Below are 20878 nucleotides of genomic sequence, written 5' to 3' on the forward strand. Positions count from 1 at the left end.
TCTTTCAAACATTGGATGCTGTGGAAAGATCATTTAATGTAGGAGCCCTAGTGGAACGTTAGAGTGACTTGATGGTCTCCCAACATCTACAGTCATGGAATGCTTTAGTCACCCCTGCACCCCCTCCCCAAACATACATACATACACGCACACACCTCTATACAACAGTCCCTACACACCATCTCATATTATTTTCATAATTGATAGTTTGGGAACTCTCAAGATACTTTTCCCTTGATTACCTGCTGGGAACGGTGCCAGCTTGTGAAGTTTTTTAAAAATTAATTTATTTCTGAGATGTGGGTGTTGCTGGGCCCAGCATTTCTTGCTCTGTCCCTAGTTGCCCCCCTTGAGAAGGTGGGGGTGAGCTGCCTTCTTGACCCACTGCAGTCCATGTTCTGTAGGATAGACCCACAATGTCCCTTAGGGAGGGAATCCCAGGATTCTGACCCAGCCACACTGAAGGAACGGCGATATATTTCCAAGTCAGGATGGTGAGGGATATTTCCAAGTCAGGATGGTGAGGGGCTTGGAGGGGAACTTGCAGGGGGTGGGGTTCCTATGTAGCTGCTGCCCCTTGTCCTTCTAGATGGAAATGGCTGTGGGTTTGGAAGGTGCTGCCTGAGGATCTTTTGTGAATCGACTCATTGGAGTTTTGCCATTTACAATTTGTGGTTGTTGGGCAACCTTACTTACCCGGTTGTGAATGAGGGTTGGAATGAATGAATAAATGCGAGAGGTGTTTTTAACAACAGCAAAGCAGGAGACAGACTGGACCCTTGGTTGACCGTTATCAAGCCTGGGAGGTGATCAGATACTGGGTTGAAAACTGGCCACAGTAAATAAAACAGTCCTTAAGTCCAGATTGTAACTCACTCCGAACCCGTTCACTTAGACCGAGTTAATACTGGGGCCTTATTCCTGGTTCCTTTCCACACAGCGCATACACATACACACACCTGAAATGAAACCAAACTGGAGCAAATCCTCACGGAGAGCAGGGTGGGAGGCAGAAGGCTGGGCAGAGGTGGGATATTGCAAATCCCATGAATGATGAATCACACTTTTGAAGGACACAAAGTATTAATGTTGACTCTGAGGTTGCACAGCCAAACTTACAAAGATAGGGGTAGCCTGGCAAGGCTGGAGAGGCATGCACGATAGGAGACTTTGCATATTTTATTTACATGATGAAAGCACACGTCTGGATCAGGGTGCAAGAGGGGCCAGCACTCTTAAGGGTCAGAAAAATGTAATAGCATTGATTGAGCATTCCTGCAGATGGGGGTTCTTGACTCTTTACATGGGACATGATCTTCTTGGTGCTGTGCCAGTTCCATTCAGTGTCCAATCTGAAGCTGGATTGTAGGAAGAATATCCTATCCGATGGAGTTCCAACCTCTCTGTGCTCCAGAAGGCAGTCGAGCACATCCAGGCGCTGCACTCTTCTCCCTCCCTCATGCCAGATCTCATTTCCCTAATCCCGATGTCCCCCCTCCCCCGAAGCCTGCACACGCACCCAGGTGTATCCCCACCTGCCCAGTAAGACATGTCCAATGCAGAAAGGTTTAAGCGGATCCTGTTCCACCTGAGCCCACGTTAAGTGTGAAGACTACCCTGCCGGCGAACTTGTCTCGCTCATCGTCATTCTTCACGTTCGACCCGTAGACTTTGCATTCAATGTTGACGTCAACGTTGTTTGTTATGTTCACAAACTTCACAGCCACCAAGGGTTGTGTGTAGTTCACCTGCTGGACAAAGAATGCACAGTGTGAGGAGTCACCCATTTAAGGCAGAGATAAGGAACTTTTCTTACTGGGGCAGTAGTGAATCTCTGGAATTTTAAAAAATTCATTCACTGGCATCGCTGGCTGGGCCAGCATTTATTGCCCATCCCTAATTACCCAGAGGGCAGTTAAGAGTCAACCCCTTTGCTGTGGGTCTGGAGTCACGTGTAGGCCAGACCAGGTAAGATGGCAGTTTCCTTCCCTGAAGGATATCAATGGGTTTTCCAACAATCAATAACTGTTTCATAGTCATCATTAGAATCTTAATTCCAGATTTTAATTGAATTCAACTGCCACCATCTGCCATGGTTGGATTCAAATCCGGGTCCCCAGAACTTTAGCTGGGTCTCTGGACTAACAGCTCACCATGCCCATTTACAAAGGTTGGGGCAGCCTGGAGAGACATGAACAATAAGAGACTTTGGGGACAGTGAGGTCTGCAGATGCTGGAGATCAGAGTTGAGAGTGTGGCGTTGGAAAAGCACTAGATCAAGCAGAATCCGAAGAGCAGGAAAATCAACGTTTCGGAATAAGAGACTGCATGTTTTATTGACATGATAAAAGCACACATCTGGATTGGGGTCCAAGAGGGGCCAGCACTCTTAAGGGTCAGAGAAACGCGATAGCATTGATTCAGCACTCCTGTAGGTGGGGGTCCTTCTCCCCTGAAGTTTTTGCTGCAGAGGGCTTTTGAGGCAGGATCATTAAGTATATTCAAGACTGAGATAGACAAATTTCCAATCGGTAAGGGGACTGAGGGCTCTGGAGAAAAGGTGGGAGTTAAGGATCCTCAGGTCAATCACTGAAATGCAAAGTGGATTGGACAGACTGAGTGGCCTACTCCTGTTCATGTGACCATCATCTGGGTCGCTCTGATTCCAGCCATCATCATTGGCAACTGTGTCACCACAGTCATTGGCCCTGAACTATCAAAACTCCCCCTCACCTAAACCTCTCCACATCTCTCTCTCTGCTTTAAGACTCTCCTTAAGATCAGATCTCTTTGGCCAAGCGTTCGACCTGACCTCAGAATCAGACTCTGTCTGATAATCCTGCGATGGATCTCGGCATTAAGTCATTTCCATGTTTATCCTGTGTATATTTAAGGGGAAACAGGCATCATTTTAAGGGAGGCTAGGGGCTTGGTGCTTCATTGCAATGCTATTTGACACTCCCGTTGGTTCTTGCACTAAATGTCATCCCTATATTGGGATGGTTTGAGGGGCACTGTTGGGTGTGGGGCACAGACTGACGTTGTGTCCATGGGGCAAGGTAAACCAGCCACACATTTTAACAACTCCCCATCATCACCACAAAGTCCCTGAATGTGCTGATACCAGGGAGTTACAAGCTGGTTTACTCACGTGTGCCTTCTTTCCATAATACGGGAAGTACATCAGGTCCAAGGTCCCGTTGGGAGGGAAATACTGGAGCTCGTGAACTTTGTCGTCGTCTTTGGTCTAAACAAGGAAAAGATATTTCAATGACTCGTTTCATCTGGCCGAATCTAATTCAAAATTCATGTGTAATAGGTGCAAGACATCAAATAGGTTTCGTAAAGTTGTGGCAGCAATTTGAGGGAGAGTGAGTGAATGAAAGGGAGTGTGAGTGAGAGAGAAAGAGTGAAAAGGAGAGAGAAGATTTGGTACACTTGCCTTTATTGGTCAGTGCATTGAGTATACGAGTTAGGAGGTCATGTTGCAGCCGTATAGGAGATTCGTTAGGCCACTTTTGGAATATTCAATTCTGCTCTCCCTCCTATAGGGAAGATGTTATGAAACTTGAAAGGGTTCAGAAAAGATTTACAAGGATATTGCCAGGGTTGGAGGGTTTGAGCTACAGGGAGAGGCTGAATACGGTGGAACTGTTTTCCCTGGAGCGTCGGAGACTGAGGAGTGAGTGACCTTATGAAATCATGAGGGGCATGGATAGGGAGGATAGCCTGAGTCTTTTCCCAAGGATGGGGGAAATCCAAAACTAGAGGGCAGAGGTTTAAGGTGAGAGTGGAAAGATCTAAAAAGGGACCTAAGGGGCAACTTTTTCATGCAGAGGAAGTAGTGGAGGCTGGTACAATTACAACATTTAAAAGGCATCTGGATGGGTTTATGAATAGGAAGGGTCTTGAGGGATATGGGCCAAGTGCTGGCAAATGGGACTAGATTAATTTAGGATATCTGGTTGACATGGACAAGTTGGACCAAAGGGTCTGTTTCCATACTGTACATCTGTATGACTTTAAATGTAAGAAAAATGAGAGAAAGACAATGAAAGAGAGTGTGTGAGAGAGAAAAGGGGAATGAGTGAGAGACAAAAAGAGTGAAAATTAATGCGAGAGAGAGAATGATGGAGTGTGGAGGAGAGTGAAAAAAAGTGAAAAAAGAGAGAGAGAGTGAAAGGGAGTGAGTGAATGAGAAAGTGTGAGTCAGAGAGAAAGACAAAGGGATGGGGAGAGAGATGGACAAAGAGCGATAGGGAGTGAATGAGTAAATGGAGGGAGCGAGCACAGTAGATAATGTGATTTTAATTTTTGGATTGAATTATTGATCTGGGGAGAACTCTCCAGCTTTTCTCTGAAATAGTGGCTGTGGGATATTTAATATCCAGCTGATCCTCAAGCACAGATTGACACCCTCTCCATCACTTTCCTCTAACTGTCCCAGCTATCCAGTCAAGGTGTGGAATGCTGGTGGTTTTGATGCACCGTATTTGATCCAATCACCATAAACTTACATGCTCAAGAAATAACATCATATCCTCTTCAATCCCCAACACCCTCCAAGAACTCAGCGCTCCTCCAGCTTCAGCCTCTTGACCATCTCCCAATTTCCCATCGCTCCGCCATTAGTGGTTCTGCCTACAGCTGCTTGGGGTATGAGCCCTGGGATTCCCCTCCCTAAACCCATCCATCCCCGACTCTCTCTACTCCTCGGAGATGCTGCCTACAATTGACCTCTTTGACTGAGAATTTGGTCACTGCTTCTAATACATCAACTCCCCCCACCCCTCTGCGAAGCGCCCCTGGGGAAAGTAAGGGCTCTACCAAAATACAAGTTGTTGTCTTGGAAAATTCTGACCCATCAGATTGCCCCTGAAAAGACAAGGCCTCTCTGGCTGGTCCATGCTCCCCCTCGAATGACGCTCTGCTCTTTCCCTCGAAGGTGTAGCAGTGGGTTAGGCCGACTCTGTGTCTCTTTGACACTGGGGATAGCTAAAGGAGAAACAGCAAGCCCCGAGGGAGTTAAAGCGAGGAGGGCTAGCATTGGAAAAGTGGGCAGCACTGGCGAAATTGGTTCGACTCTACGGAATAACCTAGAAGCCAACACTGAGACCTCCCCACCCCGTCACTCACAGACTTGATAAAAGGGTAGATACTCAGATCCCAATAATCTGCAGGTCAAGGGTCAACTGCTCAGGGTGGGAATACACTGCAGGGGGAAGGTAAGACAGATTTCTGTAAGCTAGCATCTCCCGCTAATGTCCAGGCATCTTACCCACTCATTTTTTTCATTTTTTGCCTATGATGATCCGATGGAATGATCAGCAGAGGGGATGAAATGAAAGAGAGAGAGAGACGGTTAACATGTGTTCAGCTTGGAAGCTGCTGCCTGCAATGATGGCCAATGTGTCAGGCACCCATTCCACTGGCCAGTCACTAACCTTTCCTTCACAGGACACGTACGGTGTCTTCCCTTCGCCAGGTAGGAACCCGATAATCTGAAAAGGAAAATGAGAGAAAGTGGGAAATCTTGCATTTCTGTAGCACCCCTCTTGGGACATTCACAGTTGGGGAAGCACTTTTGTAAGTGTGGCTGTTGTGACGTGGGAAGTGCCACAGCGAGGGTGTATACAGCAAGTACACTGGGATCATGAGCAGATATTCCATTTTACCGATGGTTGAGCAATAAATATTGGACCCTAGCGCAGCAGGGAGAGCTCATTCTTGCCTTTCTTGAGTGGTGGTCATGGGATTGCTTGTGTCCGCATGAGAGGATAAAAGGGACTTTTACTAAACATCTTAGTCCAAGCACGCAGAGCTCCCTTAGCGTCGACCTTATCGACAGCGCAGCCAATCCACCTGAAACCTGCACACCTTTGGACTGTGGGAGGAAACGAGAGCACCCAGAGGAAACCTACGGAGACACAGGGAGAATGTGCAAACTCCACACAGACTGTCGCCCGAGGGTGGGATCGAAACCAGGTCCCTGCCACTGGAAGGCAGCAGTGCGAACCACTGAGCCACCATCTCACGAGCTCACCTTATTCATCTTGACGAGGATGCAGGGTTTCCCTTCACTGTATCCATACGTCTTGTCCTCTAGCCCCGAGCACTGGCCCAGCATGGTTCGATTGAATTGGCAGGATCGCTTCGGGGTATTGCGAACATCCCCGCTGTCCTCTTGCAGGTAATATGTCCCTGGCTTGCACTGGTCATTGTTCGAAACCTGAACACTGTCATTATAGGCTGGAGGAGCAGAGGAATTAAGAATCTACAGGTGACCATAAACAATTGTCAGGAAAAGCTCATCTGGCTCACTAATGTCTTTTAGGGAAGGAAATCTGCCAACCTTTCCTGGCCTGGTCTACATATGATTCCAGACCCACAGCCAATGTGGTTGACACTTAAAGGCTGTCTGAAATGTTCTAGCAAGCCATCCAGTTCAAGGCAGCTAGGGATGGACAATAAATGCTGCCCACATGTCCCGAGTGAAAAACAAAATCCTTCTGTCTACGTCACCATGTGGACCTTTCTCTCCAGTCGATGTCAGAAGCTTGCCTCATACCAGAAAGCGGGATCGCTGGGGGTGAATCTACTAAAGATAGCCCCAGCAGAAACTAACATTGGTACAGAAACTGTGGGCCGAATGGCCTCCGTTTGTGCCATAACAGTGCAATAGGCTGGGCAATAGGACTCGTGTACTGAGGTAGTACGGGCTGAGGTTAGAAATGGGAAAGGAGAGGTCACTCTGTTGGGAGTTTTCTATAGGCCTCTGAAAAGTTCCAGAGATGTAGAGGAAAGGATAGCAAAGATAATTCTGGATAGGAGCGAGAATAACACAATAGTTGTTACGGGGAACTTTAACTGTCCAAATATTGATTGGAAATATTATAGTTTGAGTACTTTAGATGGGTCAGTTTTTGTCCAATGTGTGCAGGAGGGTTTCCTGACACAGTATGTCGACAGACCAACAAGAGGTGAGGCCACATTGGATTTGGTACTGGCTAATGAACCTGGCCAGGCTTTAGATTTGGAGGTAGGTGAGCACTTTGGTGATAGTGACCACAATTTGGTTATGTTTACTTTAGCGATGGAAAGGATAGGTATATACCGCAGGGTGAGAGTTATAGCTGGGGGAAAGTCAGTTATGATGCGATTAGACAAGACTTAGGATGCATAGGGTGGGGAAGGAAACTGCAGGGGATGGGCAAGGTGACCGAACAGGTAGATGAGGGTAAAGTGGTTGATGTGGTGTATATGGGTTTCAGTAAAGTGTTTGGTAAAGATCCCCATGGTAGGCTATTGCACAAAATACGGAGGCATGGGATTGAGGTTGATTTAGCAGGTTGGCTCAGAAATTGGCGAGCTGAAAGAAGGCAGAAGGTGGTGGTTCATGGGAAATGGTCATACTGGATTTGGAGACGCCGGTGTTGGACTGGGGTGTACAGAGTTAAAAATCACACAACACCAGGTTATGGTCCAACAGGTTTATTTGGAAGCACACTAGTTTTTGGAGCACTGCTCCTTCTTCAGGTGTTGTGTAATTTTTAACTTGCTAAGATTCTTGGTAGTGTGCACGAGCAGAGAGATCACAGTGTCCATGTGCGTAGATCCCTGAAAGTTGCCACCCAGGTTGATGGGTTGTTAAGAAGTGTGTCAGCTTTTATTGGTAGAGGGATTGATTTCGGAGCCATGAGGTCATGCTGCAACTGTACAAAACTCTGTGCGGCTGCAAATGGAGTATTGCGTACAGTTCTGGTCGCCGCATTATAGGAAGGATGTGGAAGCTTAGGAAAGGGTTCAGAGGAGATTTACCAGGACGTCGCCTGGTATGGCGGGAAGGTCTTATGAGTAAAGGCTGAGGGAACTGAGGCTGTTTTCATTAGAGAGAAGAAGGTTGAGAGGTGACTTAATAGAGACACATAAGATAATCAGAGGGTTAGATAGGGTGAATAGTGAGAGCCTTTTCCTTGGATGGTGATGGCTAGCATGAGGGGACATGGCTTTAAATTGAGGGGTGATAGATATAGGACAGAGGTCAGAGGTAGTTTCTTTACTCAGAGAGTAGTAAGGGTGTGGAAAGCCCTGCCGCAACAGCAGTAGACTCGCCAACTTTTAAGGGCATTTAAATGGTCATTGGAAAAACACATGGATGAGAATGGAATAGTGTAGGTTAGATGGGCTTCAGATTGGTTTCACAGGTTTCCACAACATCAAGGGCTGAAGGGCCTGTACTGTGCTGTAATGTTCTGTGTTCTATGCTTACAGAGAGAGGAGTCAGAAAGTGAAGAGGGGAGATGGGGTAAAGTCAGTGATGGTTGCTCCACGAGGTCTACTCACAGTCTAGGTACGCGTTGAGGGCTTGGACATGTGCCTGCCATGTGCTTTCATGTGATGTGTTGAACGTAACAAGTAGACTGTCTGTTCTTGGGCGGATCATCAGACCTAGGAAAGAAAACCCCATTGGTGATTCACTTGCCAGAGACTGTCAAATCCACAACTGATGCCGTCCATTATGATGAGACCATAAGAAACAGGAATAGGCCATTTGTTCCCTTGAGCCTGCTCTACCATTTAGAATCATAGTGCGGAAGCAGGCCATTCAGCCTATCAGGTCCATGCTGACCATCTGAAGACCATCCCATCTAGACCCACCTCCCTATACCTGTAACCCTGCATTGCCCATGTCTAATCCACCTAGCCTGCACATCCTGGACATGAACAGGACAATTTCCCATGGCCAATTTACCCTAATCTGCACAACTTTGGACTGTGGGAGGAAACCGGAGCATCCAGAGGAAACCCACGCAGACACAGGGAGAATGCGCAAACCCCACACAGACAGCTGCCTGAGGGTGGAATCGAACCCAGGTCCCTGGTGCTGTGAGGCAGCAGTGCTAACCACTGAATAACCGCGCCACCCCACCACCCAGTAAGATCATGACTGTCTAAGATCACGACACTCCTCACGTCCTCTGTCCTGCCCTTTTCCCCATTACCCTCTATTTCCTCTCCTGATCAAGAACCTCTCTATCTCAGCCTTAGACTATCAGGCATAGATACAGGCCAGTCAGTCCCACTGCTCCATACTGGTCTCCATTTACACTCCAAATGAGCTTCCTCTCATCTCATTGACAGAACTTGTTGTTAAATATTGAAGAAGAGGCCCCCATTTGGATTGTAAAAGTAATCAAGCAACATGGGAATAGCGCAGGAAATTGAGATCGAGGGAGACTAGTTAGCCATGATCTAGCTGAATGTGAGAATAGGTCTGAGGGACTAATTGTGTCAATTTCCTGTGATCCTGATGGTTAGCAACATTATAAGGAAGTGGTCATGTCCAGTTCATTTATCGCAACCTCATGGGCAGCTAGAGGCCGCAATCAAAAGGACTAATGGAATGAAAAGTCTTTCCCAGGACAGAGCTGGAATACAAAGGATTGAAGATGATGATTGTTTGATCTCTGTTGCTGGGGTAACAGGTTCAGTCCTGAGGCCCCCATCGCTCCCCATGAACCTCTGAGGAAGGGGTAATGGGGAATAGCACGGATTGACTCTGTAATAAACATCTATTAAACATCAATTGAATGTTGGGTAAGGGATAGAGTAAATGGATTTACAGACCTCCAGAATCTAAATGGCAGAATGTGTTTGGGCTATTATTCTTTTTCTTTATTTATTCATGGGATGTGGGCATCACTGGCTGGGCCCATCACTTATTGCCCCATCCCTATTTGTCCCCCTTGAGAAGGTGGGGGTGAGCTGTTTTCTTGACCCGCTGCAGTCCATGTGCTGTGGATAGACCCATAACCCATATGGCTGCTGCCCTTGTCATAGAGATGTCCAGCAGAAACAAACTCTTCAGTCCAACCTGTCCATCTGACCAGATATTCTAAATTAATCTAGTCCCATTAATCAGCATTGTCCTTCCACTTAGAAATGATTGTTGGTTTGGAATGTGCCGTCTAAGAGCCTTTGGTGAGGCTATGGCATCCACACATACACACACACACACACACAGACACCCACACGCAGGCAGCCACAGACACACAGACACCCCTTGCAAATCTCTTTACCTGGGTTCGTGATCCGATCTTGGTACTTTGGCGTGTATTCATTAACGGTCTGGAGCATCACCCACATGGTCAGGCTGAAGAGACCAGTTAGGAAAGTATAAAAGACTGCATAAAACATCAGAATCAGTGCTGCAAGAGATCAGAATATTGCAGGGCATCAGTGTGTTAGCACAGGCGATAGTCACTGTTCATACAGTCCTTCCCCATTCAGATTTGATGCAATCAGCCCATTCCCCACCATCCTAACCCTGACAGGGGGTTGGGAGATTAGGTTGTGCCCTAGTTGCTAGGTCTCACCAACATTGCAACCAAACCCAGCGTCATGTCCTTCGATTGACATTCCCTGCGCAATGGGCAAGTGTCCCTTTGCATTGAGCCCAAGGTGGAGTGGGGTCATGGTTGCCTCAGTTGGCTGGAAGGCTGGTTTGCCATGCAGAGTGATCCAACAGTGTGGATTCAATTGCTGCACTGGCCTAGGTTACCGTGAAGGACTCTCCTTGACCTCTCCAGGGGTGTGATGACCTTTAGGTTAAACCACCACTAGTCATCTCCCTGTAATGACAGAGTGGTCCTCTGGGACAATGGTGACTTTACTAGAGAGTGCAGCATGTCAGGATCAGGCTCATTGGCCCAAATGCTTCATGCTCCACACACGTCTCCCTGCACCTTCCTCAACCCATTGACATGATCCCTTAATAGCCTACTCCAGAGTGTGTTCCTCCAGGTTCCCCATAAATGCAGCAAATTCTTCATCACACAAAGGGGAGTGGAAAGCTGGTACTCTTGCTCCACACAACCACCCACTCCACCCCAGAAATAAAGCTGCCTAGGCTGAGTGCCCAATTGGAAATTTCAGAACTGAGGTTGAGAGATTTTTGATGGTAATTTAAAGTTAGGTGAATTAAGGTTAAACAAATGGAGTTCAGCAATAGGTTCCTGTGTAACAAACTAGAGGAGCTGAATAGCCTCCTGTTCCTGTGAAAAACATTCCTTGCAACTGTTAAGTATAGTTTGCAAATACCATTGGTCCATTCTAACATAGGATGTTAACCAAAGCATATTTACAGTTGCTTATTTGTATTTTCATTAAAAAGACCCTCAGATCCCTTTCTGCAGTCTTTTTCCATTTAAATGTTGATCCGGCCATAACCTCACTTTTTCCCAGATTATATTCCACCTGCCAAGTTTTTTGCCCACTCACTGAACCTGTCTCTGCCCCTTTGTAGAGTCTATGTGTCATTCTCACCAATTTGTTTCCTACCTATTTTTGTGACGTTTGCAAAGTTGACAACAATACATTCACTTTCCTCATCGAAGTCATGGATATAATGTAAATAAGTGTGGTCCCCAGCATTAATCCCTAGTTATAGGTTGCTATCCTGAAAATGCCCCTTTTAGGAAAGACTGGAAGAGAGAGCTAAGAAGAGCCAGGAGGGGACATGAGAAGTCGTTGGCTGATAGGATCAGGGCAAAAAACTAAAGCTTTCTATAGATATATCAGGAATAAAAGAATGACTAGAGTAAGATTAGGGCCAATCAAGGAGAGTAGTGAGAGGTTGAGCAGGAAGTCAGAGGAGATAGGGGAAGCACTAAATGAATATTTTTCATTGGTATTCACACTGGTGAAAAATAATGTTGTTGAGGAGAGTACTGAGATACAGGCTACGAGACTAGATGGGATTGAAGTTCACAAGGAGGACGTGTTAGCAATTCTGGAAAGTGTGAAAATAGATAAATCCCCTGGGCTGGATGGGATTTATCCTAGGATTCAGTGGGAAGCCGGGGAGGAGATTGCTGAGCCTTTGGCTTTGATCTTTATGTCGTCATTGTCTACAGGAATAGTGCCAGAAGACTGGTGGATAGCAAATGTTGTTCCCTTGTTCAAGAAGGTGTGTAGAGACAACTCTGGTAATTATAGACCAGAGAGCCTTACTTCAGTTGTGGGTAAAGTGCTGGAAAAGGTTATAAGAGATAGGATTTATAATCATCTCGAAAGGAATAAATTGATTAAGGATAGTCAACACGGTTTTATGAAGGATAGCTTGTGCCTCACAAACCTTTATTGAGTTCTTTGAGAAGGTGACCAAACAGGTGGATGAGGGTAAAGTGGTTGATGTGGGATATATGGATTTCAGTAAGGTGTTTGATAAAATTCCCCACAGTAGGCTATTGCACAAAATGCAGAGGTATGGGATTGAGGGTGATTTAGCGGGTTGGATCAGAAATTGGCTAGCTGAAAGAAGACAGAAGATGGTAGTTGACGGGAAATGTTCATCCTGGAGTTCAGTTCCTAGGGTACCACAAGGATTTGTTTTGTATCTACTGCCGTTTGTCATTTTTATAAATGACCTGGATGAGAGTGTAGAAGGATGTCCTAGTAAATTTGCAGACGACACTAAGGTCGGTACAGTTGTAGAAAGTGCCGAACGATGTTGTAGAGGGACATAGATAAGCTGCAGTGCTGGGCTGAGAGGTGGCAAATGGAGTTTAATGTGGAAACGTGTGAGGTGATTCGCTTTGGAAGGAGGAACAGGAATGCAGAGTACTGGGCTAATGATAAGATCTTTGGTCGTGTTCATGAGCAGAGAGAATTCGGTGTCCACGTACATAGATCCTTGAAAGTTGTCACGCGGGTTGATAGAGCTGTTAAGAAGGCATACGGTGGGTTCACTTTTATTGGTAGAGGGATTGAGTTTCGGAGCCATGAGGTCATGCTGCAGCTGTACAAAACTCTGGTGTGGCTACATTTGGAGTATTGTGTGCAGTTCTGGTCACCACATTATAGGAAGGATGTGGAAGCTTTGGAAAGGGTTCAGAGGAGATTTACTGGAATGTTGCCTGGTATGGAGGGAAGGTCTTATGAAGATAGGCTGAGGGACTTGAGGCTGTTTTCATTAGAGAGAAGGTTGAGAGGTGACTTAATTGAGATATATAAGATAATCAGAGGGTTAAATAGAGTGGACAGTGAGAGCCTTTTTCCTCGGATGGTGATGGCTAGCATGAAGGGACATGGCTTTAAATTGAGGGATGATAGATATAGGGCAGATGTCAGAGGTAGTTTCTTTATTCAGAGAGTAGTAGGGGCATGCAACGCCCTGCCTCACCAATTTTAAGGGCATTTACATGGTCATTGGATAGGCATATGGACAAGAATGGAATAGTGTAGGTTAGATTGGCTTCAGATTGGTTCCACAGGTCGGCGCAACATCGAGGGCCGAAGGGCCTGTACTGCAGTATAATGTTAATTCCAACTCCATGTTTATGAGTTAGCCAATCCTCTATCTGTGCGAATATGTAACTGCCCATAACATGGGCTGTTACCTTATCAGGTAGCCTTATGTGTGGAACCTTACTGAACACCTTTTGGGAATCCAAATATGAGACACATACCTATCTATTGCGAGCAATAGAGGTACAGTTAGTAAGTTTGCAGATGACACCAAATTTGGAGGTGTAGTGGACAGCGAAGAGGATTACCTCAGATTACAACAGGATCTTGACCAGATGGGCCAATGAACTGAGAAGTGGCAGACGGAGTTTAATTCAGATAAATGCGAGGTGCTGCATTTTGGGAAAGCAAATCTTAGCAGGACATACACACTTAATGGTCAGATCGGAGGGAGTGTTGCTGAACAAAGAGACCTTGGAGTCGCAGGTAGATAGGATAGTGAAGAAGGCGTTTGGTATGCTTTCCTTTATTGGTCAGAGTATTGAGTACAGGAGTTGGGAGGGCATGTTGCGGCTGTACAGGACATTGGTTCGGCCACTGTTGGAATATTGCGTGCAATTCTAGTCTCCTTCCTATCGGAAGGATGTTGTGAAACTTGAAAAGGTTCAGAAAAGATTTACAAGGATGTTGCCAGGGTTGGAGGATCTGAGCTGCAGGGAGAGGCTGAACAGGCTGGGGCTGTTTTCCCTGGAGCGTCGGAGGCTGAGGGGTGACCTTATAGAGGTTTACAAAATTATGAGGGGCATAGATAGCGTAAATAGACAAAGTCTTTTCCTGAAGGTTGGGGAGTCCAGAACTAGAGGGCATAGGTTTAAAGTGAGAGAGGAAAGATATAAAAGAGACCTAAGGGGCAACTTTTTCACTCAGAAAGTGGTATGCGTATGGAATGAGCTGCCAGAGGATGTGGTAGAGGCTGTTACAATTGCAGCATTTAAGAGGCATTTGGATGGGTATATGAATAGGAAGGGTTTGGAGGGATATGGGCCGGATGCTGGCAGGTGGGACTAGATTGGGTTGGGATATCTGGTTGGCATGGACGGGTTGGACCGAAGGGTCTGTTTCCGTGCTGTACATCTTTATGACTCTATGACTCTTTACCTGTTCCCTTTTATCTATCCTGCTTGTCATTTCCTCAAAGAATTCCAATACATTTGTCAAACATGACTTTCATGAGCCCTTTATGAAGCCATGCTCACTCTGCTTATTCATATTATGTATTTCTGAATCTCTGCCATCACTTCCTTTATAATGGCCTCGAACATTAACCCAGTGATGTGTTAAGCTAATTAGTTACTCGGCCTATAGTTACCTGATATCTCTCTCCCGCCCCTTTTGAATAAGCATGTTATATTGGCAAATTTCCAATTCTCTGGAATCTAAGGATTATTGAAAGATTTCTACCAGTTCGTTCAGTACCTCATCTACTGTAGGATGGGGAGGGAATGGCCTACTGGTATTACTGCTAGATTATTAATCTGGAGACCCAGGTATTGCTCTGGGGACCCGAGTTTGAATTGCGCCATAGCGAATGATGGAATCTGAGTTCAATAATAATAAGTATTGTCAACTGTTTGAAAAACCCATCTGGTTCACTGATGTCCTTCAGGGAAGGAAACTGCCATCCTCACCTGGTCTGGCCTACATGTGACTCCAGACCCACAGCAGTTGACTCTCAACTGCCCTCTGAAGTGGCCTAGCAAGGCAGTCATTTCAAAGGTAGCTAGGGATAGACAGTAATGTTGGCCAATCGGTGTCGCCCATGTCTCACAGGTGAATAAATAAAAAGGATGCATGCAACCCATCTGGTCCATGGAACATATTGGCTTGTGATTCCGTAGCACTTTTGTCTTAAGTGATAGTTTTTGCGTTTATTTCCTCTCCATGCCCTCCCCCTCTCATCCTTAGTTTCCTTGATTATTTTTGTATTTTTAAAATGCTGTTAGTGTCCTGTGCAGTAAAGAGGGTTACTCTTCGGAGGGTCGGTGTGGACGGGTTGGGCCGAAGGGCCTGTTTCCACACTGTAGGGAATCTAATCTAATCTAATCTAATCAATTCTTCTGCCATTTCCTGGCTCCCCATTATTATGTCCCCAGCCTCATTCTCTGTATTCTTTAGGCCTTTCTCTTCTTAGTTATATATTTAAAGAAGCTCTTACTGTCTGATATTATAATACTTGCTAGTTTGACTTCAAAGTTTATTTTCTCCCTCTTTTTTGTCCTTCATCATCTTTTAAAATTTTACCCATTGTCTGGTTGCCATTAACATTTGCCACATTGTTTGGCACATTTTTCTTTCAATGTAGTACGTTCTTTATTCCCCTGGTTGGTTTATCCCTTTCCTAAAGGCCTCCTTCCTCACTAGGATGTATCTTTGCTGTGAATCATAAAGTTGTGAGCTTTGTTTTCAAGGCATTGCTGCAGCTGCCTAATTACAAATGGCTGAAACTGGAGCCTCATTAACTTTTAAATGAAAACTAATTCCATTTTAGGGATTGAAGATGAGTGAATCAGAGGTTTTGAGAAGGCAGGGAGCTATGAGGATATTGATTCACAGAGGGTGGGGGTATACGGACTAGTTGAAGACAGGAGACTCGATGATGTAACATATTACCATTCCAAGTGTGAACTTGGTGGTGAGGAGAGCAGGCTTCTCCTGGGGCTGAATGGCCACCATAAGTGGCTCCCTGTTTTTCGATAGTCCATGCAAAGGAGCCCAGTATCTCAGCACAGTTTGTGGTACCACACAAGGCAAGAGTTTAAGATAGTTCATTATTAGAACTCAATTGTAATTTTGGCCATCTTCAGCACACTACCAGTAGCACTGTGGGAGGTTGCTGTGTGTGTCAACATAACAGGCCCCAGCCACACATTACACTCAAGAGTTAGTGGGCAGCAGTAGGTGCTGACATTCCCACTAATTACCTCATTAGCTCAGTTGTCTAGATGCCTTGAATGTGCTGATTCAATGACCATGTCACTGAGAGAACTGTTATCATCCAAACTTTCATTATTCCCAACAGAAGTAGCATTGACACAACCGTGGTTAGCAGCTTTCAGAGGAGACATAGACATTCCCAATGGGGGAGCAGACCCGCCGGGCCTACAGAGGGTCAGTGCTGAGGGAGTGCCGCACTGTCAGAGGGTCAGTGCTGAGTGAGCGCTGCACTGTCGGAGGGTCAGTGCTGAGGAAGTGGGCACTGTCGGAGGGTCAGTGCCGAGTGAGCGCCGCACTATCGAGGGGTCAGTGCTGAGGGAGCGAGCACTGTCGGAGAGTCAGTGCTGAGGGAGTGCCGCACTATCGGAGGGTCAACGCTGAGGGAGCGCCGCACTGTCAGAGGGTCAGCGCTGAGGGAGCGCCACACTGTCGGAGGATCAGTGCTGAGGGAGCACTGTACTGTCAGAGGGTCAGAGGGAGCGCCGCATTGTCAGAGGGTCAGTACTGAGGGAGTGGGCACTGTCGGAGGGTCAGTGCTGAGGGAGTGCCACACTGTCGGAGGGTCAGTGTTGAGGGAGCGCCACACTGTCGGAAGGTCGTGCTGAGGGAGTGGGCACTTTCAGAGGGTCAGTGCTGAGGGACCGCCACACTGTCGAAGGGTCGTGCTGAGAGAGTGGGCACTGTCGGAGGGTCAGTGCTGAGGGAGTGTCACACTGTCGGAGGGTCAGTGCTGAGGGAGTGGGCACTGTCGGAGGGTCAGTGCTGAGGGAGCGCCGCACTGTCGGAGGGTCAGTGCTGAGGGAGTGCATTATTGCAGAGATTGTGATCAAGTCCTGATTTTGAATGAAGCATGAGTTTTGACCAGAGTTGGGGTGATTCTGCTTCTCTTCCCTGAGGGAGTTTAAACACTGGTTAGGCTTCAATGCTAACCTCGCTCCTGTGATTGCAGGAATCCTCGGATTTGAACAAGTGTCTATTTCAAGCGGTTGCCTGCTTTACAATTCCCCCTCACACCTGGCTCTGTTATCCGCCCTCTCGTCATGACTGACTCGATGGAGTTTGCATCTGGTATTTAGATGCAAGTTCCAATCTCATAAGCACCTAGAAAAAGCAGAGGCCTTTCTACCCCTCTGGCCTGCTGCACAATCCAATACGGTCAGGATTGATTGTGAACCTCAACTCCACCTTTTCACAACCCTCTCAGTTCCAGTCGAGTTAAAAATCTATTGACCTCAGGCTTGAACACACTCCATGACGAGACAGACTCAGCCCTCTTGAGTAGAGAATTCCAAAGAACACAACTCTCCATTACTTAATGGATATGATGCTACATTAATGCAGAACAGGAGGCAACAGTCTACTGATATTATCACTGGACTATTAATCCAGCAACTGCTGAAAATGTGTTGCTGGAAAAGCGCAGCAGGTCAGGCAGCATCCAAGAAGCAGGAGAATCGACATTTCGGGCATGAGCCCTTCCTGAAGAAGGGCTCATGCCCGAAATGTCGATTCTCCTGCTCCTTGGATGCTGCCTGACCTGCTGCGCTTTTCCAGCAACACATTTTCAGCTCTGATCTCCAGCACCTGCAGTCCTCACTTTCTCCTATTAATCCAGCAACCCAGGTAATGTTCCAAGAGCCCAGGTTCGAACACCACCACAGCAAAATTTAAAAGTGTATTGAAGGCCATGTCAGCTGTTGGAAGACCCCATCTGGTTCACTCATGTCTTTCAGGGAAGGAAACTGCTGTCCTTTCCTGGTGTGGCCTACATGTGACTCCAGATCCATAGAAGTGTGGTTGACTCTTAACTGTGTTGGCCGAGCCAGTGTCACCCTCATCCTGTCAATGAATAAAAAAAGAGGACATTCAACCCAGTCTTTGAAAGATCTGTCCAATTTGTCTCCCTCTCCATTGTCTGGCAAATGCTGTTCTTTTCAAGAATGGAATTTAATCCTGAAAAAAAGTGTGGGGCAGTGTATTTTGGGAGAATGAACAAGATAAGGGAGTACACACTGAATGTGAACAGCCTCGGATATAAAAAGGATCAGCGGGATCTTGCTGTGCACATCAATAGATCCTCATAGGCAGCAGCACAGGGAGCTAAGGTGGTTCAGGAAGGCACAGGGGACACTTGTCTTTATTAATCAAGACATGGGGGTTATGATGGAGCTGTATACAACGTTAGTTAGGCCCCAGCTGGAGTACCGTGTGCAGTTCTGGTCCCCACACTGTAGGAAGGGTGGGATTGCACTGGAGAGGGTGCAGAGGAGATTCACCTGGATATTCCCAGGGCTGGAGCTAATAGGCCGGAGCCAATCAGGGATGAAGAGAGGCCGGAGCCAATCAGTGATGAAGGGAGGCCGGAGCCAATCAGTGATGAAGGGAGGCCGGAGCCAATCAGGGATGAAGGGAGGCCAGAGCCAATCAGGGATGAAGGGAGGGCGGAGCCAATCAGGGATGAAGGGAGGACGGAGCCAATCAGGGATGAAGGGAGGCTGGGGAAGCTGAGAAGGCATTGGTGAGGGGTCATGGTGGTTGGGGGTGTGCTGACTAAGGGGTATAAAGATCGAAGGTGTACAAAGCAGGATGGATAGGGAGAAATGTTTCCCCTTTGTAGAGGAGTCAGTAACCAGGTGATGGTATAGTTTGAAGGTAAGGAGCAGGAGGTTTAGGGGGCTTCTAAGGAATTTGTTTTTCACTCAGACAGTGGTAGGGATCCAGAACTCACTTCCTGAAAGGGCAAGAGAGGCAGGAACCCTCACGGCGTTTGAGAAGTATTTAGATGAGCACTCGAAATGCCAAAGAGTACAAAATTAGAGGCCAAATGCTGGAAAAGGGAATTAGCATCAAGACACTTGGTGACCAGCACAGACACAGTGGGTTGAAGGGTTCTTTCCTGTGCTGTTAGAAATTCTTGAAGATGCCACCAGGCCAGCCACAATAGTTCCACCTGTCAAGAAAATTCTCTTCATCTCTCCCTTCAATCCTTTTGCCAATCTGTGCCTCCCTGGTTACAGACCGTCCTGTCACTGGGAGGTTTCTCCTCATTTACCCTATCAAACCCCATCATCATCTTAAATGCCTCAATTAAATTTCCATTTGAACTTTCTCCGCTTTGAGGACCACAATCCCAGACACAATTCCAGTTTCTCCACATTAATTGAAGTCCTTCAGATATTATTAAATTGGAGAGGGTGCAGAGAAGATTTATAAGGACGTTACTGGAACTGGAGGGTTGATTTATAAGGAGAATCTAAATTGACTGGGGCTCTTTACCCTGGAGCGTAGGAGATTGAAGGTGACTTTATACAGATTTATAAAATCATGAAGGGCACGGATAAGATCAATAGCCAAGGTCTGTTCCCAGGGTAACAGAGTCCAAAGCTAAAGGACATAAGTCTAAGATAAGAGGAGAAAGATTTAAAAGAGACCTAAGGGACAACATTTTCACGCAGAGGGTGGTGTGTGTATGGACTGAGCTGCCAGAGGAAGTGGTGGAGGCTGGTACAATTACAACATTTAAAAGGCATCTGAATGGGTATATGAATAGGAAGGGTTTGGAGGGATATGGGCCAAGTGCTGACAAATGGGACTAGATTGGGTTGGGATATCTGGTCGGCATGGATGGGTTGGACCGAAGTATGTGTTTCCGTGCTGTACGTCTCTATGACTGACTCGAAAGGGCATGGGTTTAAGATGAGAGAGGAAAGATTTAAAAGGGAACTGAGGGGCACCTTTTTCACACACAGGGGATTATGTATATGGAAATGATAGACGCAGATACAATCACACCTTTTAAAAGACATTTGGACAGGTACATGAATAGGGAAGTTTTAGAGGGATATGGGCCAAATGCAGGCAAATATGATTAATTGAGTTTGGGAAACTTGGTTGGCATGGGCTGTAGGGTCTGTTTCTTGCTGTGTAACTCCTCTCAAAGCTCTTTAAGGATGTCAAATTCCTTCCTAAAGGTTTTCACCCACTGTTGAAGACAATACTCCCGCTGGGAGGTCATTAGTGATTTATAAAAGGATTAGCATCACTGCGTTTGCTTTTGCATATTTGTAAAGTCAAGGATCACTGTACAGACTCCACAACTAGTTCAAAGCCTGGCAGACAAGTATCTCCATTTCTGAGGGGCAGAAACCAATCCCATTTTGTAGAATAATGATTAGATAAATATTTGGAAGGTAAAATATTTAAATGTTTTAAAACAGGGGAGGCAGTGACCTAATGGTAATATCTCTGGAACAGTAGTCCAGAATCCCAGGCTGATGTTCTAGACTCAACATTAGCCTGTTCTCTCTCCATGGAAGCTGCCTGACCCACTGTGATCTCCAGTGTTTTTGGTTCTCAGTTCAGATTCCAGCATCTGCAGTCATTTGCTCCTATAGTGTACCGGGGAGGGTTTCATATTCACCACAGCAGAAGTTTGAAGTCAATTAAACTTCACAGGGGCTGCAGGGAGTTCCGGGTGGGGGTTCAAGGGTGGTCTTGGGGGGTGGGGAATTGGGGTGGGGGGTGGTGGATGTGCGGCAGCAAGTTAGCAGTGACTTTGAGATAGACATAAGACTTTAACATACAGATGTCTCCCTTTCCTCCTGGCTCTGTTCCTTGTATTTCAGCTTCTGCTTTT

The 20878-nt window shown here is 46.4% G+C and overlaps 1 protein-coding gene across 4 annotated transcripts; it reads right to left on the reverse strand.

Annotated features, from left to right (window-relative positions):
- Nucleotides 1-905: 905 nt before the first annotated feature.
- Nucleotides 906-10241, reverse strand: atp1b2b (ATPase Na+/K+ transporting subunit beta 2b). 4 transcript variants are annotated; one of them, XM_043683356.1, is made up of 7 exons: nt 10080-10241; nt 8344-8448; nt 6044-6249; nt 5445-5501; nt 5279-5302; nt 3152-3247; nt 906-1748 (listed from the first exon to the last, which is right to left on the reverse strand). In XM_043683356.1, the coding sequence occupies exons 1-7, from the start codon at nt 10195-10197 to the stop codon at nt 1569-1571; spliced, it is 786 nt and encodes a 261-aa protein (XP_043539291.1). In that variant the 5' UTR covers nt 10198-10241; the 3' UTR covers nt 906-1568. The 4 variants fall into 4 exon arrangements, with proteins under 4 accessions (XP_043539291.1, XP_043539290.1, XP_043539293.1 ...); XM_043683355.1 differs by having other exon boundaries at nt 906-1751; XM_043683358.1 differs by lacking the exon at nt 5279-5302.
- Between the last annotated feature and the right edge of the window lie 10637 nt (nt 10242-20878).

Source organism: Chiloscyllium plagiosum, chromosome 48 (genome assembly GCF_004010195.1).
Source record: "Chiloscyllium plagiosum isolate BGI_BamShark_2017 chromosome 48, ASM401019v2, whole genome shotgun sequence".
NCBI lineage: Eukaryota > Metazoa > Chordata > Chondrichthyes > Orectolobiformes > Hemiscylliidae > Chiloscyllium > Chiloscyllium plagiosum.